The sequence below is a fragment of the Rhizopus delemar genome, genomic scaffold, assembly GCF_000149305.1.
Source record: "Rhizopus delemar RA 99-880 supercont3.12 genomic scaffold, whole genome shotgun sequence".
Lineage (NCBI taxonomy): Eukaryota > Fungi > Mucoromycota > Mucoromycetes > Mucorales > Rhizopodaceae > Rhizopus > Rhizopus delemar.
Window position 1 is genome coordinate 46850 of NW_027137838.1, and position 21980 is coordinate 68829.

General features: G+C 31.5%; 8 protein-coding genes across 8 annotated transcripts; 3 read left to right on the forward strand and 5 right to left on the reverse strand.

The window, feature by feature from the left end:
* Positions 1-840: 840 nt before the first annotated feature.
* Positions 841-1272, reverse strand: RO3G_13310 (uncharacterized protein; the record flags this gene model as incomplete). Its single annotated transcript, XM_067667894.1, has 1 exon — positions 841-1272. The coding sequence occupies one exon, from the start codon at positions 1270-1272 to the stop codon at positions 841-843; it is 432 nt and encodes a 143-aa protein (XP_067523995.1).
* An 8155-nt stretch (positions 1273-9427) lies between these two features.
* Positions 9428-10458, reverse strand: RO3G_13311 (uncharacterized protein; the record flags this gene model as incomplete). Its single annotated transcript, XM_067667895.1, has 5 exons — positions 9428-9535; positions 9608-9714; positions 9847-9896; positions 9965-10099; positions 10169-10458. 5 exons carry the CDS (start codon positions 10456-10458, stop codon positions 9428-9430), a joined length of 690 nt encoding a protein of 229 aa, XP_067523996.1.
* Positions 10459-10749: 291 nt separating this feature from the next.
* Positions 10750-11352, reverse strand: RO3G_13312 (uncharacterized protein; the record flags this gene model as incomplete). Its single annotated transcript, XM_067667896.1, has 3 exons — positions 10750-10785; positions 10882-11037; positions 11104-11352. 3 exons carry the CDS (start codon positions 11350-11352, stop codon positions 10750-10752), a joined length of 441 nt encoding a protein of 146 aa, XP_067523997.1.
* Positions 11353-12677: 1325 nt separating this feature from the next.
* Positions 12678-13119, forward strand: RO3G_13313 (uncharacterized protein; the record flags this gene model as incomplete). Its single annotated transcript, XM_067667897.1, has 2 exons — positions 12678-12686; positions 12838-13119. 2 exons carry the CDS (start codon positions 12678-12680, stop codon positions 13117-13119), a joined length of 291 nt encoding a protein of 96 aa, XP_067523998.1.
* A 974-nt stretch (positions 13120-14093) lies between these two features.
* Positions 14094-14774, reverse strand: RO3G_13314 (uncharacterized protein; the record flags this gene model as incomplete). Its single annotated transcript, XM_067667898.1, has 1 exon — positions 14094-14774. One exon carries the CDS (start codon positions 14772-14774, stop codon positions 14094-14096), a length of 681 nt encoding a protein of 226 aa, XP_067523999.1.
* A 609-nt stretch (positions 14775-15383) lies between these two features.
* Positions 15384-15650, reverse strand: RO3G_13315 (uncharacterized protein; the record flags this gene model as incomplete). Its single annotated transcript, XM_067667899.1, has 1 exon — positions 15384-15650. The coding sequence occupies one exon, from the start codon at positions 15648-15650 to the stop codon at positions 15384-15386; it is 267 nt and encodes an 88-aa protein (XP_067524000.1).
* Positions 15651-17241: 1591 nt separating this feature from the next.
* On the forward strand, positions 17242-18915 carry RO3G_13316 (uncharacterized protein; the record flags this gene model as incomplete). The annotated part of the gene is made up of 9 exons (XM_067667900.1): positions 17242-17408; positions 17477-17493; positions 17555-17641; positions 17693-17891; positions 17948-18019; positions 18080-18177; positions 18231-18395; positions 18444-18620; positions 18671-18915. 9 exons carry the CDS (start codon positions 17242-17244, stop codon positions 18913-18915), a joined length of 1227 nt encoding a protein of 408 aa, XP_067524001.1.
* A 553-nt stretch (positions 18916-19468) lies between these two features.
* Positions 19469-20410, forward strand: RO3G_13317 (uncharacterized protein; the record flags this gene model as incomplete). The annotated part of the gene is made up of 4 exons (XM_067667901.1): positions 19469-19538; positions 19594-20021; positions 20069-20240; positions 20301-20410. The coding sequence occupies 4 exons, from the start codon at positions 19469-19471 to the stop codon at positions 20408-20410; spliced, it is 780 nt and encodes a 259-aa protein (XP_067524002.1).
* Positions 20411-21980: the final 1570 nt, after the last annotated feature.

The window sequence follows — 21980 nt, forward strand, 5'->3', positions numbered from 1 at the left end:
ATGAATTGCCTGCTTGCTTATTTTATCTCTTCTTTGGTAATAAGAGTCGCCCTATTCGCAACTAGATTATTCGTAAAGTACTAGGTTTTCTTGTACATAGATATGAAAGTATTTATCGTTATTTGATTTTAATAATGGCCATAAATCAAATAAGGTATATAAATATGACAAAAATATCCCATGAATGAGTCTGATGTTGTCTTCAAATGCATACTATCATTGCTATTGAGTATTCTGCGCTCTATCAGATTGATTCCTACTATGCATTCACTTTACCAAGCCACTCTTTGTGAACTTATTTTAAGAGATGATATGAGTAAATTTACAGGCAGGATTTATCAATTACATTTTTTTCTCTTTTATAATTAGTCGCGTTGGTGTCGATGTTGGATTTTTGATAGCGACATGTTGATCTAGGTTTTTTTGTTTGCTCATAAATTTGGATAAACCATATCATTGGATATGATCATTTCTTATATTCGCATCAAAACAGTGAGAGATTTCAGTGTATACTTAAGGATCATTAAGACAGAAAAAAAAAAGAAAAAGACTCTCTGAGTACTATTCTGCCTTTGATTTGAAGCACAGAATAGATGAGTGAGAGTTGTTGGTGTGACGCCTCTAACATAAGAGTTCATAAAATCGTGTAAAGTTCTTTCTGACTTGATCATATTTAATGGCACATACACTCTTAATCACGATTACTTCAAACCATGGAAATACATCCAAAACCCAATTTTAACAACTCTCTTCCTGTTGTTGCTTGATTTAGTAAATTTGTAGATCTTGAGATTTGAACATGCTCTTTTAAAATGAAAGGTATGTGCGACAAAATCCTTTTCAAGACTGCACAAACTTTATTTCACCGACGCATACAACGAGGTCATTATCTTGCATTGAGGACTGATTAGTAAAGTATTTTTGCTTTAAACGGTTGGCTTGGTCTCCAGCATAAAATTTTTCAGTCTCAAATGACAATGAATATCCTTCATTGACATCTTCTTCATGCTCATGACTTGACAATCCGCCAGCATCGTCGTTCCTCGGTCTACGTAAGAGTAGCTGAACATCTTTTATGTTTTGTTCGTGATGGTGAATAAGGATCTTATAAAAATTATCTGGTTCCATACAGTCATTATGATTCGGATCAGTGTAATCAGGTAATAGTGTACCAGCCAGACTGTATGGAGAAGAGCTATTAATAGAGTCTATGCAGTGTCCTTGGACAAGCCCATTAGAGTAAAAGCATATAATAGCTTTTCCTTCAAACATTCCAAAAGAGAGGAGAAAATAAAATATGAAGCATGTAAAAAAAATATTTGTGTTCTTTATTGGAACTGAGTTGAATTCTAAGAGGATTAAAAAAAAGTAGACAATTATTTTCTTAACGTACTTGGAGTCTTCAAGTTGTGTAATTTCGTGTAAAAGATTTTGCTCGTGTTTTATGAACGGAGCAAGTCGTTCTTAATTTAATGTTCTTGTTTTAGCATATTACTTCATATATACTTTTAAATGAGAAATGAAAAATGATGTATGTAATATTTTGTTACCAATTAAATCAGCATTAGTCCTTTTAGTAAAAAAAAAAAATTGACATCTCGCGTGGCAATGATGTTTAGGATTTTAAAGAAATTAAATAGCGCAACAAAAAAAAAAAAAAAAAAAAAAAAGGAGAGAGAGAGAGAACAGTCTATTTTAAGTCAAAGAACCGACCAATTTGGTCTACATATTTTCATTTTTCGCTCTGCATTTAATAATTTTTTTTTTACTAACGTCAATTGTCTTGTTTCCTTAATATATTCCTTACACAAAACAGAGATTTTTTTTTTGCTTATTGTAGCTAAACATTTTTTTAATGTTTTAAAAAAAAAATTTTTTTTTAATTATCACGTTTCACCATTCTATAAGGGACTCAGGGGACTTTTTAAAACAATGAACCAATGAACAATCAGTTGAGTGATTTTATAAAAAATTACTTTCTTATTTCTTGAATTATTTTTACAATTAAATTTAATAATTCACACGTGGAGGGAAAAAAAACAATAACAATCGTTTTTTATACTATTTGTTATTCTTCTTTTACTGCTTACTTAATTCATTATTTTTATCTTTCCTGATTGTTACATTGAAACACGTTTTAGGTAAGGAACTCCGGTTTATTGGATAATAAATTGGTTATTGTATCGGAGATGTGAATGCTTCAATTTAACATTAAGATTTTGAATTATAAGAAGAGGGAAATTACATGAAAAGTGAACTTTGATGGATGAGTTGAATGGGTGAAACTATAATTGAAAAATAGAGAAAGAAAGAAAAAAAAAAAAAAAGCATTAAAATTTCTTGTAAAAAAGGTACGTTTGTACTACGTTATAGCCACGTGTCGGAAGAGATCGGCATGTAAGCAAAAATACTCATTGTCTATATTCGGAAGATGCATTTTGTCATACAATTAGAAAAGTATTTAAGCTCTTTAATTTCTTTCTTTCCTTCTTTTTTCTTCTTCTTTATAGGCTAAAACTTTTATACACTTTTTTTTATATTTTTAAGCTTCACTAAACATGTCAGACGGTCGTTGTATTCACTGTGGTCAAAAGGGACACTACTCTATGTAAGTATTTGTGAATTTTCGATTGATTAGTTCTTAACATTATTTGTATAGGATGTGCCCTAAAAAGCCTAACCCCAACTAAGTCCTCCTATCAATAAGCTTTTAATATAAGCAACCACAAGAAGAAAAAAGGATGGAACAGTTAATAACATAGCAACACATACACAATTCAATATCATCTTTGTCTGGTTATAGAGGACAAGATTTCATCAACAAAACATAATTTTTTTTTTCAACATCTCACCAAAAAGGCAGGACTTTTTATTTTCTCTTCTTTTTATCAACATCAATTGTCCCTTTATGCTCATTATATGCTTTTATTCTATTTTGTATGCAAAATCTTTATTTATGAAAATACATACCAGTTTTTAATCTTTTAACCGCACGAATTGTACATTATCTATTGATATCTGAAAGTTTAGTCTCTCATCTAATGTTGATGTCATCTATATCTCACGCTATATAACTTTTGTAACATGTAACATACAAAAATAGCAATGTTGTCTTTTTTTTTTTTATTGTTATCTCTCACTTTACTCCAACTGAATCAAATGATTAACCTTTTCTTTTTCTGTATTCCCCCCCATGACCGTGCTATGGCTTAATGACCCTGTTTTTTTTTTCTGATAAAGACCAAATAGTTTTGTAGCACAAGCAAATGTTTTTTATTAGTGGTTACATAATTAAGAAGTGTGTATTTATAAAAAAAGGATTCATAATTTAAAAAGAGGATTTTGTTTAACATTAAAACTTTGTCTATTTTTATTAATTGTTATTTAAAATGAATTTATATGAAATATTTCTTTTAGTAAAGAAAAAAAAAATGAGCCCACGTAGAATGGTACGAGAAGTTGTGGTACGATCAAAAAGGTAATAGATTAACAACAAGATCATCTAGAAAGTCATTTGATCTTAAAAGATGTTTCACGAAGCGTGGGGTTATCCAATGGCTTTTACTTTTTGTGTGAATTATAGCTAAAAATCAGCTAATTTTCTTTATTAATTTAATGCAAACTTTAATTTTTTTAGTATTTTCTACAGGAATTAGGGTTCAATTGAAAGAAGGAAACATGACACGAAACCTTATCGTTTTACCAGATAAAGAAGTAAGAAAAACAAACAAATTAACAAAGCAATATGACCTATATGCCAGAGCCAAAATTTTCTAAAGCTTATCTTTAAAAGAGCAAGTCATCTCAAACACGAACGACATGAAAGATAGAGATATCTTGTAAATCTCCCAATTGAGTTCTGAAAAGATAAGGTTTCTTTTTTCGCGCGTTCCTGCATGTTTCATTTATTCCATCGAAGTCAGATTAAAAGTCAATTATAAAAAAAAAAAAAAAATCATTCAAATTACAAAACAGCTAAAATGAAAACCCAGTCCATTTCCTTTTTTAATAACGTTTTTATCATTTTCTTCAGGGCAGATGGAGCTTTGTATAGATTGCTTATGAAAATTGTCCTTACAGAAGGTTGCTTAAAAAATTAATCAGGCTATTTTTTAAATTTCAAAACCAATCTTTTTTTTTTTGGATTCAAAAAAAAAATAACCTGACAGAGCAAATTTTAATACAGAATGATATCATGCAATAGAGCTATTTAACCCCGTTTAACTTGGTGCTACCAATGAAGATGTCTTGTAAAAATTAAGTTTTCCCTCCCCAACAAAAAGTGATGATCAATATTATTTATTATTCTTTGGAACAACTGATCTCTCCCATTTTGTTCTTGCAATAATAATAATATAAAGTGCTCAAAAAATAAAAGCACATAATATAAACACTAGAATGAATACTACAAATTGGAAATAAATACTTTTGAGAACAGTAAACATATTTTGTATGTCAAATTCTTTAAAAACAAGACTACCACACGTTTTAATTAATTTTGATGGATTGTTCTCTTATTGAATTCAAAGCAAAAAAAAAAATCTTTTGCGGAGATCAACTTTCTTTTTTACAAATACTATACCAAAACAAGTGCTTTATCTTTTCATTATCCTCAAGTGAGAAAATTTTATTTCGAAACTAATGGCTTTAAACGCATAGGATAGAATAACGTTCTAAAAGCTTTGTGAATATGGTTATAGGTCCATAATTTTGATTCAATAAAACATGATCGGATATGTGATCATCTTTACTGTTTTCTTTTAAATATAATTTTTTTTAAATTCCTTGTCTCTCTTGGTTTGCTAATAAACAGAATACAGACTATTGCTGAAAGTAGTTTTATTCTTCAGCAACAATTTTTTAATGGTGAAAACATATTTTTTTTTGTAGGTAATGTTAAAGAATAGATTGCGTAAAGATATGATATCTTCATCAGTTTGGTTGAAATAACGGCATATGAAGAACTTCAAAGAAATTTTTGTTTTTATACTTTCAAAATGACATATTTATTCACACATTTCATATGTATATTATATTATTTTACTCTCGTAAAACGGATAACCATGTTTGAACCTATTTTGTTCCTCCTAAGCTCGTATTACATTCTCGTTTTAGTTATAAAACTTCAACAATACAAGTATAATACATATTTATATTTCTATTGTCTTGATGATATATGAATATATGTTTTATTACTTTAGATTTACTAAAATAGAAGAGAGATGATTTACATCCAATTTATGTTAAAAGGTAAACACAAAAAAGAGAAGGCCCCTTCTTTTTGTCTTGTCGGCATAATTTCTTTAATTTTTGCTATCCTGCTGAAAATCATCAGGTACATTTCAAGAAAAAGGGAAAGTAGTGCAAATGAAAGCCTAATACTTGTTTTGTGTTTAATCAAAAATTTCCATTTAGGGAAAAGGAAAAACAATTATTCCTTTGTTGATAAGAATCTAGACACTTCACGTCTTCCCGCCTTTTACAAAACAGAAACGGGGTATTGTAGTGTGCTCTTTGGATACACACAGAAACATAATTTACAAAGCATATGATGGCGTAATAGATTATCGCAGGCAGATGGTTTTTTAACAAAATCATCTACCAAATGAAATCATACTTGTTTAAAGCAGAAAGTTAGACAGAAGAAACTAGATGATAATCACTAACTATAAACATAATCTAATAAAATTAAACAGAAATACCAAAGGAGTGTTATGTTTGAATCATCATTAGATCGATAAATCATTATAACCTTTTTTTTACTCTTGCCAAACATCTATCAATCAAAGAAGCAAAATGTTTAATCCAGCCACAACAATTGTCAACATTTACTAGCTTTGCAGACTCAATGGTTCTGGAACTGAAGTTACTTGTGTATGAAAGGCGTTCTCTTTTTACACCTGCTTTCACCTTTGACTAAAACAATTCAGTGGGGTTAAAAAAAGAAGAGCAAGGAGGCGAATAAGTGGATTATAACTCCTACTGACAAACAACTCAGATGCTTTATAAATGAAGGTATGATCTGTAACAAGACAGTTTACATTCATTTTGTGATCATCTAATATACCCATCACACCAGAAATGAACTTCAAAAAATCCCTACTTCGTGTACCCAATCTTTCATTCAAACCTACGACTTCAGAAGCTTTGCCACTTTTTTTCTTTTCTTATTTGAACTATCTCCCTTAGTGTCAGAATTAATTATAAACCCGTACATAGCATTAGAATTCCTTAACATTTTTTAGTTGATCAGTAAGAACGAGACACGTTAAATAAAGATAATAATAGACGGACAGTCTAATGGAGGGAATAATACTTGATAATTGACTGATGCCTATTTAAATAAAAGATTATTGGTGTTTATACTATTATAAGGAATGTAGTTTAATAAAAGAATTAACTCGAATTATTGTACTCTCAACTAAAAAATGTTAAGGAATTCTAATGCTATGTACGGGTTTATAATTAATTCTGACAGCGGGGGTGCCTATTTTGGACCTGCCAAAAATTATGTCGGATGTGCATATCAAATTCAGCACATGCTGTGAGATTGGAGTTTTTAAGGTTTTTGTAGTATAAAGTAGGCTTGTTATAAAGGATTTTTGACTTGAAACCAAGTTTTTGAATAGTGTTTGATTCCCAAAATAGTAATAGATTGAATATAAGTTCGCTTGTAATAAGTGACCACCAGATCTTGTCAAGTAAAACAAACTGTTGTGAGCAAAATAAAGTAAAAAGATAAAATAGAAGGGATTACAATGAAGTGTATATGCTTCAAAGGACTTCTTGTTCTTGATGTTAAAAAAAGAAATAAAAGAAAAACAAAAGAGATTTACTTTGAATGATATTTATTAAAATAATCAATAAAGTGAGGTGAAGTAAGCAAAAACAAGGTAGGTAAAAACAAAAGTAAGTAAAAACAAAAGTAAGTAAAGTATAAGAAATATTGACGTTATTTATATGTTTTTGGCTTTTCTGATTATATGCTGCTTTTGATGATTTTGTGGATAGTTTTTTGTATTTTTCTGGATTTGAAGTAGTTAGATAGAGAAAAGTCAAAGGCAGCCAAAGTTTGCTGTATTGTATTACAATGCTTTCAGCGCTTTTCTGTCCCGAAACTTTTAGTCTTCGTTTGCTCACATTTATCTAGAACGTTCTGGAAAAAATAGCTGGCTCTAGTTTTTTCGGTATAAGAGAAGCATGATTAATTGGATGATCGTGCAGGGAGGAGAGGCTAATCAATGTACTATCGAAAAAATCGGGAAAGCATTGTGTGCCTTGTTATCAAAGAGCTATAGTTGCATTTATTGTAGAATAGTGTCTGATCATAACGGACATTGAATAATCACAACTAAAAGAATTACATTAAAATTGATAAAAGATAATAATTTAAATCTTTATTAAATAAAATATACTCTTCTTCTTTTTATATAAAACCATCATTATTAGATTCATTCTATAAAGTAAACATGAATAATAAATAAGTCATGATCTTTACTATTCATCATTTCTGTAAATAAATAATAATAGATCAGGTACCTAGTCAGCTTTGATCTGACTGGAGGCATTTTCATATAAATATATCTTTCCTCTCAATGAAGACGGGACAAATCTCCCGCATCAGTTAAAGAACAATAAGGTCTATAAAAATAATGAATTAAAAATTTTCATAATCGACCCAGTGATCATTCTTCAATCAAACATGTCAATTGTTGGATCTACTCTCATAACTACTCATTTATCCGCCAACTGATAGAAGAATACAAATAGTAGACTTTGTAATGATTTCTTTTTTGAACAATTAAGATTGTCCTAAATAAAGTTCAGTTTCAAAAAGTATTCTTTGGTTTTATTGCTATTTTGATAATTACCTTATCAGAACATAACAACATTTTCCTAGTAAAAAGCTACATAAAAAGTGTGCGTGGTAATTGCTCAGATTTTTGCTATATCTATGACAGGGGATTTTCTTCCTAGCAAGTCGCTTTTGCTCATCATTTTTGTACTACTTCACATAATGCTGGACCGTTCTAATGACAGCATCAATGATCAATTCAACCTGCCTTGTTGACATATCTTGCACTACAACAAGATCAAGCAGTTGTTGTACATAGATTAGTGCATAAGATCAATATGGGCCCCTGCGCCCTGGAACCGCTTTAGATGAAAATGATTTTTGTTTCTCTAAGGTACATTTTTGTTCTAATACATCATTTTTAGAATAAAAAGATCTTTTTCGCTGTTAGAAAGCTGGTTTTTATAACAATCACAATAAAGAAGCGGTAATTGATTTAGCTAATAATAGTTGTCTAGAATCACAAAAAGCTTATAGGAATATTATCTCTAGACTATTAAACAAGATTGCTTTCTTTTGAAAAATGCATGAATAATCCTGAGACGTTGAATGACACAAAGCTTAAGTAGAACATATATATATATATATGATAATGCCATTTCATCCAACTTGGTCTCTAATAGACAAAATGAAATGTATATTTTTCAAAAATACATAACATCTTTTTCTATGGCTGCTCAAAAAGGGGAAAGATATTTAAAGTCATTCTAAAATTTCTATATTTTGTATTTGAATGCAGGCATACCTCAAGTAATAGTACAACAAAGCTCTAAATAGCACCTACAACTGAAAATCATCAGTCAGTAAGGATTAATAAACTGTTCACATAACACTATCAACTATTCTCTAAGTGTAGAGGGGATTATAAGAGTCTCATTGCCCCTATGTTTAGTATTTGCAATATCTGCCCACCAAACAACATCTGCTACCAAAGGACACTACAGAAATCAACAATCATAACAACTCGATATGATTTACTAATTAAATCAATTTACTCTGTAGGAATTAATCTAGACATTGTCCAAAAACAAAAACAAAAACAAAACAAAAAAAAAGAAAAGGTCTTCTAATTGTTGGATACGCGATGAATAGATTAGCTACTAAAAAAATGAAAAGTTAAAAGAAACTATAAATTTCCGAAATTGATACAGCGGTTACCCAAAAAGTGCTATGTACACATATATAACATTCTGCGCTATTAATCTTATTTATTTCAACGATTTTGCATGTCTAAGAAAAGATAAGATTTGTTAAGAGGACTTAGAGAGTCAGTAGAAACAAAAAAAAAAAAAAAAAAAAAAAAAAAAAAAAAAAAAAGCGGTAAATGGCTATAAGCCTGGATGTTTTACTAGATAAAAACAAATAAGGTTGATCAAGAAAATAAGATAAAATAGAAGTAAAAAATGATGCAAATTCTTATTTAAATCAGTCTGTCCGCTTAAGATAATATTTTTTAATTTGAAGTGTCTTATCAAAGCAAGTTGTTTATTCAATGCTATGTTATAAACAGTGTGTACATATATTTAAAGAAAAAAAAAACGATAGTATATTCTAATGAGCATGTTGAAATAATTAACTGTTAAACATGTCATCAATTGATTCTCCAGGTGGGACTTCAATCCAACCGTTCTCTTCTTTTTCCAAGGCTTTTGCTAGAACCTGTTGTTCTTCAAGTTTATCCTAAAGGTAAGTTAGGTTAAAATATAGGAGTATTTATTTATTTTTATTAATATTATTGTTTATGGAATATACCTTAGTGCATAACATGAGATCAAATACTTTTAACCAACGGAATCGGGTATCCCATGTTCTCGGAATACGAGCTTCTCTTGCATAAACAAATCCCCAATGGTTTTTGTCTATAACCGAAGTTATCAGCATCGTCAACTTATCATTGGCATAAAGGTAACTGAAATACTTCCTTTTTTTATATGTAGCAAAAGAAATAGATTTCATTTTTTCCATTTCCATCTTGAGAGCTCGTATACTACATTCCAGTAGCTTGATTGTATCCTCTTTTTTATGTTCTTCATTATCCTCTCTGATTTCAAGTTTTGTATATTAATATACATTCACTATATAATATAATAACATTATTAGAAAGCTTACCCCGATGATTCGATTAACATACGCTCAGTGTTATCAGCAACCACATAACCAATACCATCGGCGAGGCGTTTTTTCCCTTTTTCCTCTAAATTGAAATATTTGAGGCAACTGTTACCTTTCAGACCTTTTTCGCACCTAAGATGAAAGTAATCTATTGAGCCAATATGACCATATAATTGACACCATATATATAACAAGTCTTACCATTGGAAATTGATATCTTGATAAACTGCACTATAGTATTTAAATACGGGTATCAAGTACTCAACAAAAGGAGTTCTTTCGTTTACTGTATTTACTAACGGAGGCTTCATACAATTTGCGTAAAAGTCAGTCAATACCAGGCGAATAAATAGTATCGCCTTTTTTTCTTCTTTGGAATGTTGATCGTTGAATCCATTGGTACCTAACCAAGCTAAGAGTGTTTCAAGGTCTTGATCCAATGCGGCACTTAGAAAAGCTAGAGCTGCTGGGAGGCGTTTGATGCAAGACATTGCTTTCGATTCTTTCATATTCTCTAGATATTCATTTACTAATGACTGGTTTTCACAAATGCAGTCCTTGCTTATTTTAATATGAGCAACTTCAACAACTTTAGCTCTGGTATCTTCATCAAAACAAGGGCTGTCCAAAGAAAAAGAGACATTGGGTGTAATAGGCTTTATTAAGGAGTATGACTCTTTATTTTTCTTTACGGTTACAGCGTTGCCTATCATTTATACATATTGAAACATAAGGTTAGTACGAACCATCATGCCTTTTTTACAGGACGCATAAGAATTAATTTATTCACCTGTTGATGGCAATGATTCTCTTATTCGCTATATATATATATATATATATATATATATATATGAAATAGACATTAACATTAATTATATAACTACGTATCTACGTATTAAGCAATATATAAATACCTTTGGTGGCTTAACTGATACAGCTGAGTTGCTTTGGGCTGAAATTATGTTCGAATCGGTTACTACTGAGTTAATGATATTGACACTTCCTTCCACTGTGTCATCAGGCTTCTCGTTCAGCTCCTCACGCAACTGTTTTAGCTCGAGATCTGAAGACTACATTGTTAAGAATGGTGTAAGTATATAAAGCACAATACATTATTTTATTATTTTTCATTTCACCTTTTTCATCAAGTTAGCGACGTATATGCAAAGATCACGATCCATTCCTTGTCTCTTTGATAAAGAGATCAAACTATTCTTATAATTCCTGTAATGTGTCTTTATACTTCCAAGGGAAGTGTCACCAGTCCATATTAGATAGTCTCTGAAAGTCCACTTGTTGACAAAATTTCTTGAAAAAAACTCACGATTCTCCACACTTGCTTTGATCTCGATATTTTTGTTGAAGTACGCTTGTGGACATGACATTTTTTGTTTTGTTTGCAAAAATAAAGTGGAGATTTCAATAGGATTCAAAATTATATACATGACTTTATTTAATAATATATGTCCAGAGTTTATATACTTTTCACAGTGTAGATATTAATATATGTACTATGCGGATGGCGAAACGACCACAGCATGGTGTACATGACTAAGTATCATTTGTTATTATGCAGATGTTTCATAATTTAATTTAAGCACTTGCCCCTGTGTTAACTCGTAAGAATAAAAAGACTATAAAATTCAACGAGACTGAAAAGGTTATCTTTATTTAATATTATAATATCTGGTATTTATATTCTTTTCATGGAGGCTTAATTAAATCCTTTTCAAGATACTTAAGTTAATTATAACTGTAGATCTAGTGTGAATAAATTTTAATGTAAATATCTGTTTCTGGTTATGCAAGTGGACTGTTTTATAATTATTTCTTAAGTAGCTCTGATTTTTCGTTTATGTCGCATTGCATCAGGAGTTATATTAAAAACTTGCATTGAGTTAAAGGAGTGGAATTAATTATGGCTGAATAATAGAGAAAAGACTGTAATAAATCTTTGTAAAGCATTCATTACTCTGATTTCTTATAAATTGAATATGAATCATGTTTAAAGTATATTGGGATACGACAGCCCCTCATTCACCAGTCTATTTTGGTAGATATACATACATATTAATAAGTCTACATTTCCATATACCCACACTATCAATCGTTAATAATTCTTGGCTGCTATACAATGATTATCTTTGGAGCACAACGTTTTTGATAAAGGAGAGAGAGCATGAAGTGAAGATTAAAGCACCAGTATGATTCGAGAAATTGAAACTACGTCACCAAGAAAATGTGATTGGTTTAGGGCGATTTCCTTTCCAAAAAAAAAAAAAAAACTTTTATTTATTTTTCGTATATGGTGGATACTTTTTTATTTCTCCTAATTGTCATTGCTCACAGAGATTATTTCGATAAAAAGGATAAAAGAGGGGTAATCTTATACTGAAGGATTCCATTAAGGTATAACATTACTCCATCTCTAGCTTATACCTGAGAGCTTGCCAGCTTTCCTTGGCTGCGACAAATCCTATCATGCAAGTGGTAAGATTACTTTTTGGTATCTTATTGCTTCATCGTAGTAGCAAACAGGTATAAGAACTCAATGATAGAACAAAGCAAAAGCAATAGGAGATTATTCCGATAAAAAGGATAAAAGAGGGGTAATCTTATACTGAAGGATTCCATTAAGGTATAACATTACTCCATCTCTAGCTTATACCTGAGAGCTTGCCAGCTTTCCTTGGCTGCGACAAATCCTATCATGCAAGTGGTAAGATTACTTTTTAGTATCTTGTTGCTTCATCATAGTAGCAAACAGGTGTAAGTAGCTTTGTTCATATGAATGAGTCCGAATAATTTAAATGATATGGAATAGTTTTTTTTTTTTTTTTTTTTTTTTTTTCTAATAATATATATTGTAGGAAAGCTTTTCAATTAAACTAACAACTATTGTGTTGGCGGAAGAACTTTGTTGTTTTCGTAAAGGACAAAGAACCAAAATATACCGTCTAGCTGTGCCTTTGTTAACTGGTCCCCCTCCCCCTCCACTTTTTGGCAATTGTCATTGTTTCTCGTCAATTAAAGCAAGATGCCAATTTATCTACAATCTTCAAATAGGTATTGTTGTCCCTTCTATTACTATGACCATGGACTTTTTAGTTGTGTTGCTAGGCAGACTTCCGAATTGGTATAACTCCACTTAACTACAGTCATAAGTATGTACTTCTGTTTTTTTGTAATAATTCCACCATCTTAATGTAGTGCGGTAGTTAACATTTAACTCTCTTGCAATCTTAGCCACTATTCCATGCTCTTGAGGATTTTCGAGTATTTGATCAATACATGATTCTCTGGTAAAATCGCTAGAAGTGTTGTATGATTTTACTGATGACTTCGCTCACTAGTTTTCGGTTAGTTTTTAGCTAAAGTTTTTTCAACACTTCTTTCAGGGTGCATAACGTTCAAATAAGCTTACCGGGTAGTAATTGTTTCGAGAACAACATTGGGATCATTGATATCTGTTATAATGTCTTCCATCGGATCCTAAATTTTTCACTTTCTGCATTACAAACTGTCCTGTCCATCTTTATAAAAAAGTATGACTCATTATGTTATATTCTTATAAGGAAAAAAAAGAAAGAATAATAAAAGACTAGGACACGAAGCTATTGGCAATGTTAATTGACTAATCATGACAATTATTTTTAGTCAAAGTGACAAAAGCAATTTTTTCGAGTATGTACCTTTATCTTTCGAATGAGTGGGGTCTTACGTAGTAATCTCATACCCTATCAAAACTACATCTGCCTTTATTGTATTTTCGCTTCCAAAGAATAATCTCTGCTTCTAGTCTGAGATCTCAAAATGAAAGAAAAGATAGAAGGCTTCTACTGCTAGCATAGCATATCTTTGATCTTTGCTTTTTAATTTTTTTGCTCATTACTAATGAATAGACAATTGCTGGTAATAGTCAAAAGGGTTTACATACGCACAATTCATTCTGTAAGCTTTTCATTTTTTACTTTTTTGACGCAAGAAGCAAGACACTATCTTAACTCAATAGGTTTTTTGGACAAATTTTTGAAGATATCCAAAGCTAGATCAAGTAAAATGAGGTCTTATGTGCAAGTTTGATTTCGATTTTTGGAAGAAGCTTCTAACTAAGCAGAATGATTGGTTACTTCTTTTTTATCCAACCAAACCGCTTTGTCGTAAATAGATCGACATTTTTTTTGCGGATTTTATTTTTTATTTTGTGGGTAGTCATTTGTAGTTTGTGTATAAATTTATAAACGTAAAGCATTGGCTCAAGGGCTAAGCATCTATCAAAGAAGGATTGTGAAAGGATTATCCAATTCACGCTGTCTTGTTGAGTAACCTTCTTGGCAGATTCAGTGATTCTAGCACTGAGATTGTCATTGGCATTAAGGCAATCCCTTCGAATATTTCCTTTGATCTTCGACCAAAACGACTCAATGGGGTTCAAAAAAGACGAGTAAGGAGGAAGGTATGCAATCTTGTAGCCTCTTGATGTCATCAGCTCTTGAATCTCATCGACCTTATGGATAGCAGCATTATCCATAACAAGATAACAGTCCTGCATCTTGAATTGGTCTAAAGCATCCATAAGGGAACTCAAGAAATCTAAGCAGTGCTCGCTTCGTGTACCCACTCGAGCACTCACCTCAACTTCGCCAGCCTTTCCGTTATCCCTCTTACGCTTCTTCGTTGTGCAGTTTTTCTTTTGAACAGCCTTTGGTTTACGAAGCGTAAGCTCAACAACAACTTTCTCGCAAATTACCCCAATGATAGTCACTGTAACTCCTCTGTTTGAAGGTATAACAGATTTGACTGGCATGCCCTTTTTTATTCACCCAAATTTCCTGCGAATGTGCATGTTGAAACCTGCCTCACCAATAAAAACATAGTTTTGGCTCCAATGCATGCTGCTATCCTTCTGTCATTCTAATACTCTTTTCCTTCTCAACTCCAAAGTTCTTTGAGTCGTTCTTGCTGCTACTACAAGCTCTAACTTCTTAAAAGTCAACGAGTCATGAAGAACAAGATGCCTGTGAAGACTTGACAGATTAATTGACCCAATTTGGGAATACTTGTCAAGCAATGCATCCCTTGCTTGCCAAAGCACTGCCTCAGGTCTCTTGACAAAAAAGCTACAAAGGAACTCTGTATGGCATGGCTCAAGCTTTCCTATCCTTTGAGTTCGCTTTCTTTGGCCTGGAAAAGAATTTTCTTCGTCGTCTTTATACTGCTTGACATAGTGCTGAGCAGTTCTTTCAACAGTACCTACAATAAGTCCAGCCTTACATGTCGAGAGGCCTTGCTCAATAACAAGATCCAACAGCCCCTGTATTTGCTTAGGGGGATATGATCTGTATGGACCTCTAACTTTTGCCTGTCTTTTTTTTTTTTTTGGCTTAACCGTGCTATTTTCGACTTCAGCACTAGCTTACTTAAGCTGTTCAGTTTTGCTTTGTTGCCTCATCTCTGCTTCTTCTTGAGATATTTGATAACCTGCAAATTCTAACAGCTTTCTCAAGCTTGGCTCGGGTTTCTTTGTAGAAGATTCGGTGTTTTCCCAATAATGCCACTCAAGATTTACTGTTTCGAAGAGATCGACGGCTTCTTGTTCAATTTCCATAGGCTCGTACTTTGGAATTTCATCAGTGATGCTGAAGCAGTGCATATACTCGTCTGGAACGTCATTGTTGGGCATATTTGATAGATGAAAGAAAGTACGCAAAATATAAATGACTACCTGCAAAATAAAAAATAAAATCCGCAAAGTTGAAAGCAAAATCCAATACATCATTTTCGAAAAGTAAAGTCGCATGTATACCGCTTACAATGGTGCACGCTTTGCGGCACCTAACAAAAATTTCCTTTTACAAAAAAAAAAAGTCGCATTTATAAAAAGTTTATAATACAATATACAAAAAGCGACAGGTGAACGCGACATCTATTCCGGGAAACAGTGTATACTTATATGTCGTAAATCATATATGAAATCTGTGCTGCTCTCTCTATGGCAACTTCACTGGAAATTTATTTTTGAAGACCATCAATTCTGGCCTCAGGAAGTAGTAGCAAGAGCCACTAGGCAAATCCTCAAGATTCACAAAGAAAACAATAGTCTTTTACTACAAGGCTAATCCACAGGGTGTTTCCTCTCAGTTCTCTACCTCAGGTCACTTTGGCATTATCAAACTTAGCATGGATTGCGAAACAAAAATAACAAAAAACTGACTGTACTTTATTTACCGCTTACCACGGTGTACGCCTTGCGACACTTAAAATCCTCCTTCTACAAAAATATATATATAGATATGGATATGAAATCTAATCTAAACTATAAGCTTTGCTATATTTACTTAATAAAATGGCTGTATTTAGAAATTATAGATAAAAAAAAAGAAAAACTATGTTGTATCCAAACACGGCACCAATGATCGTTTTGTTTGATCGCATCATGTGAAAAAAAGAAAAAAAAAGAAAAAATAAAGATCCGCTTTGTATATAAGTATGTTTTTATATAAGAAAACAGTTTGTTGTATTATTAAAAGTATATATGCTTATAGGATGGATAATAATTTCCGTATAAGAATAATTTTTTGTTTGTTTAATGAATTATCAAATAAAGTTTTACTTTATTTAAATCAGATAACTGTTGGATACAAGTCACATAAGATCTGATAAAATTTTTATCAGATCTTTTTCATTTGTCCCCTGTATAAAAAAACTCGTGGGTACCACGAATTTGTAGTTTACAGTTTAAAATCATTACTTATGCATTCAGTTACTATCTGATTGAAAGAATTATTATAAATAAGAAAGGGTATTAGAACTAATAGAAGAAAAAGAAGAATAACTCAAAGCTTTTGATTTGACAAGACTAAAAAGGGTACACTGTTCTCAGATTTTCAGGTTAAAAGGAAGTGTGGCGTGAGCGGTACTATACTTTTCTCTTCGCAAAATTCTATATGGAATTTCCCGAAGAGAAGAAAATAAGTATTTTTGATAACATATTATAGTCGATAAAATGGGCTTCACATGTCCAATGTTGTCAAAAATAACGGTGATTTGGATTTCATGCGTATAATAAATGGTGAAAGACCATTTGGTTAGATCTAAATGCTTATGAAAACAATATTGTGAATGAAACGGTAAAACTATATATCACTTGAGGTTTAGTTGAAGAGAAAAGGGCGAAATATTGAAGTATTCGGTCTTTCAAAATAAAGTACAAAGAGATACTTTTCGCAATGTTATCTTTTGCTTTCTTTTCTTTTGTCTTTTTATCTTAAACGATGTCTACTACCATGTCTGCTATTGTACCTCCTAGTTCAGAGCTTGATACATTAAATAACTTTGAAAAACTGAAACGACTTTGTCCAGCTTTCTCAAAAGGATGTCCCTATTCTGATCTTGAAGAGCTAAATTCACTTGCTGTTAATCGAGGAGAAGCTTCTCGTTGGTAAAACCCAAAGATTTTTTTTTTTTTTTGCTTTTTGTATTATCTATTATTAACATATATTATTATAGTCCTGCTTTTATGCAAGGTTTTTATCTTTAAAAACAATACTACAGAAACTCTTTTTTCTAATATGCATTTTTGTCTAGGGTGTCCCTTTTCAAGTAGGTCAAAGGAAGAGATCACGGCATTAATGATACAAATACCAAAAGATCACCCTATTTTGACCATACCAGGTATACACACAACATATGCACGAGACCTCAAATCTGACTAATTTTTGAAAGAGCTTCCTTCTTGTGACGAAGGTGTGACTCTGGTAGAATCATTAAATCAATTCCTCCAAAAGTCACAATTTGAACAAGATCAGCAACAAAAAATAACAGGAACACAGTCAGATATTCTTGAAAATCCTCAATTGGCTTCGGCTATGCGAGAAGGAACAAAGGTTGTACATAAAGCTGCTGAAACTAGTGTATTTACAAAGTAAAAAGAGAGAGTAAAGCATTGTTTTTGATAGCTAACATCAAATCTTTACTTAGACGTTTCCTTAGAGGAGACATCAGTGCTGATGAATACGGTCGATACATTAATTCTCTTTATTTTGTTTACTTGTAAAGATCATTCAACTATTTTAATATTCTAATCGCTCACATACATTTTTTCTGATGTAGATATATGGAGTCTTTACTCGAAGAGTACAAAGATCATCCAGCTGTAAAGCTTATTTATTTCCCAAGAGAATTAAATAGAAAAGAAGCCCTTGAAAAAGGTATTTATATAAAAGTCTAAGGAAGAACATTTAATAAATTTCATATTCATTAGATTTAGCATTTTTTTATGGTCCAGAACGAGCCGCAGCATTAACAAACCCACAAACGATGACACCAGCAGTTAAAAGTTATGTGAAAGCCATGAAAGACGCATGCAACGTAAACCCTGCGCTTTTGATTGCTCACAGTTATTCAAGATATCTCGGTGATTTGAGCGGTATAAAACTTTAGTATTTTTCTTTTTGGAAACTCATTTCCTTTAAAGGTGGTCAAATCCTTTCTAAACGCTTAAAGAAGCACATTCTTCATTATGATGATACTACTTGGGACTCTTCAGAAGGATTGAATTTTTATTATTTTAATAATTTAGGGAATCAAGCTGAATTCAAAAACTTTTATCGTGAACGTCTTGACTCTGCCAAGGTGAATGCAGTAACTCGAGGTAAAAAGTTGCATAAACAAAGTGTAGAGAGTGATTCTAACTTGTTGTAGATCTTATTGTTACTGAAGCTGTAAAGTCATTTGAATTGAACATTGCATTATTTGATGAAATTCAAGATCTTTCTGATGCAGGAAAACTCGAAGTTACTTTTTTTAAACCTCAGAAAGATACGTTTACTACTCCAAAAGAAAAAGCAAGTGTTCGAAATGATAGATTGAGCCATATACATTGGCTAACAGTTGCTGCTGCTACTGTAGCAGTTGGTGCCGCAATTCATCATCGATTTCTAAAATAAGATTCTTCCCTTCCTTTTTTTCTCTAAGCGACGATAAATAAATAAAAAAAAAGGCTTAAAGTACTATTTTTTTAAATAAGCTCCTACGTACACCCTTGGATGGTCCTCCTTGCGCATACTTTTTTAATAAAAGCTTTTTTTTTAGACCCTGTCAAATGTAGGTCTGCATGAACTTACTTTTACTTGTATAAAGGACATGCATTATTTCTAATACAGTGAACACCAAATGATTATACTATTTATTTTGACTACAATGCTTCTTTTTGTTCAATTTTAATACAATACAAATTATTGGAAAGTAGACAACGTATTGAATGTCAGCATTAATTGTAAGCTTGTTTATTAAACGGATTAAAGATAATTTTTTTCTTTAATACAGAATCCTTCTTGGATAATAGTCAAAGAAGAAATAAAAAAAAAAAGTAGAACTACCATCATTAAGCGAAATTGCACAAATCATGCTGAGATTTTTAACAGTGTAACCCAAAAAAAAAACTTTGCACAAGAAAAATATAAGTCTTTTTTTTTTTCTTTCCTTTCCATTTCATTCAAAATGTCTTCATCTCAAAGAATACAAAACTCTACTATACAACAGACTACTCCTGAGAATATAGCAGTAGAAAGTAATAAACATAAAAAAAAGATAATGTTTTATATCTTGACACTAATATGAAAAAGAATATTTTGTTACCAGACAACTGCCTTCACTTGAAACAATAGCCAATCCTACCAATAACACAGGAGATGAGCAAATTCGTAGTAGACTTTCAAACATGTCATTTAAGGATAATAATCCCTTACTTAAAAGAGTCATTGATCCTACTGAGCAAATTTTTCAAAGACGTCATTCGATTGCTAATATTATTGAACCAGATCATACAAACAAAGGTCCATTCTGTTCGCCTTATTCTGCACCTTCTACGCCACCTTATTGTCATCCCAATCAATCACATTATTTTTATCAAGAGGACACGATGCGTCGAAATTCCTTAATTCGTCGAGACAGTACGACCGGTAATCGAATTGCAGAATTAATATTAGATGAAGAGAACGGTGGATCAAGAAGAGCCTCAACCTCCTCAATATCTTCATCCTCATCTTCACTTGTAAATCATTCTAATATGAAAAGTATTCTTTTTAACCTTTATTTTAGAATGACATATCCGTAAGAGGTCGATATGCCAGAAGTCCAGAATTAAGAACAAGTCATAAATTAGCAGAAAGGAAAAGAAGACAAGAAATGAAGGATTTATTTGATGAACTAAAAAAAACACTTCCATTAGATAGATCTTTAAAGACCAGCAAATGGGAAATCTTGAGTAAATGTAATGTAACACAGCATAATTATTCTATTTAAATGTGGAAATTGATGCTTGTGTTTATAGCAATTGATTATATTGGCACTTTACATCATAGAATTTATGTGAATGAAAATGAATTAGCACAGTTAAAACAAGAGCTTGGACAATTAAAGCAGAAATATCACATTACATAACAATGCAACAAAAACACACCTATACACATATACATACACATATACTCACAGCACGCCTTTATAGCGCATTCACTCTTTCTCAATCTCAATCTCACCTTCACGCTTAAAGCTTTAATATTGTATTTAATAAAACAAAAAGAATAAAAAAAAGGGTTCAAAAAATAATTATTTTATAATAAACGTATGCGCATGTATACATGAATGGTAAACACATGCTTTTTATACATACTTGGATAATTCATAAAAGGTCATTTCAATTAAACTTGGGTAGAATGCTCAAAAAGCGATTGATGATTACATGTCTAACACTCTCTTTCATAACTAATTAAGACAACTGAATATTTTTATATGATTTATGTAGGCATAGTGTACATGAAAGCCAAATAAAAACTTCACAGAAAATTAGTTTAAAATAATGAATTGGATGAGCATATATTGAACTATAATAAATCAAAGCAAAACATATGCTTATAAATCAGTTTAGGTTTTTTTTTTGTTTACTCGAAAAGTGTTTATTTCATAGATGTGTTCATACTTCATCATCCTTACCAGTAAATATTTCTTTATAAATAATCAATTTCTGTCTTGCTCAAATGATTTTTAATCAAATCATGTTCAGTCCAGCAAATATATGGCTTATACGCGTGTGTATGATTGAATTGCGTTGTACACGGAGCATGTCAATTTTGTCGGAAGTCTTTAATTTGTTATCATATTAACCTATTGAGGAGGTCCTTTGATCAAAATCTATAACACAATGTGTATGCCTTACCTCTTAGTGTATAGTTCGTCTTTATTGCTCTTTTCTAAAGTAATTTTACATTGAATGTCAATAAAAGAGAGAAATAATGAACATAGCAATATCTATTCCTGTACTCTTTGTGTGACTTAAGCAGAAAAACTGTAAACTATTATGGAAATAAAGCACTTTATTCTACACTTTTTTTTTTTTTTTTTGTTTTCACTCCTCTATCCTTTCCCATCGTTTTTTATTTTATTTTATTTTTATTTTTCATACATGACCTCAGCAAAATTAGTACAAATTAGTAAAGACATAGATACAGCTCGCTGTAATGGAAACTGGAGTGCCATACCAGAGCTGGCAAGAAGATATAAGAAATACAACTCGGAAGGAACAAGTAAAAAAAAAGAGTTGAAAACACGAGATTTCCCTCATTTTTGCTAATATCTTCCAAAGTACTTGAACAAACCATTTTAGCTGAAGCAAACTTATCCCAACTTTGTGCCAATAAACCAAATAATTATCAAGACGATGAACCCGGAAAGGTTGGCATGGAAGATAGATTTGAACCTGAACAAGTGAAATTGGTTCAACAGCAATTAAGGAATGCTATCCAATTTGTTGATCCTAACAATACATTTGCCATCCAAAAAGAGGTATATATATAAACAACAGCGAAGAAGGAGAAGAAAAGAAGTTGGGCATTAACTTGTATGCCTGTAGTTTGCCACTATTATATTGGCACGTTCTCATTATGAGAGCGGAGAGTATGAAAAAGCTTTAGAAGTTATACAAACTGTTTCTTTTATAAACGATGAAGTAAGTCAA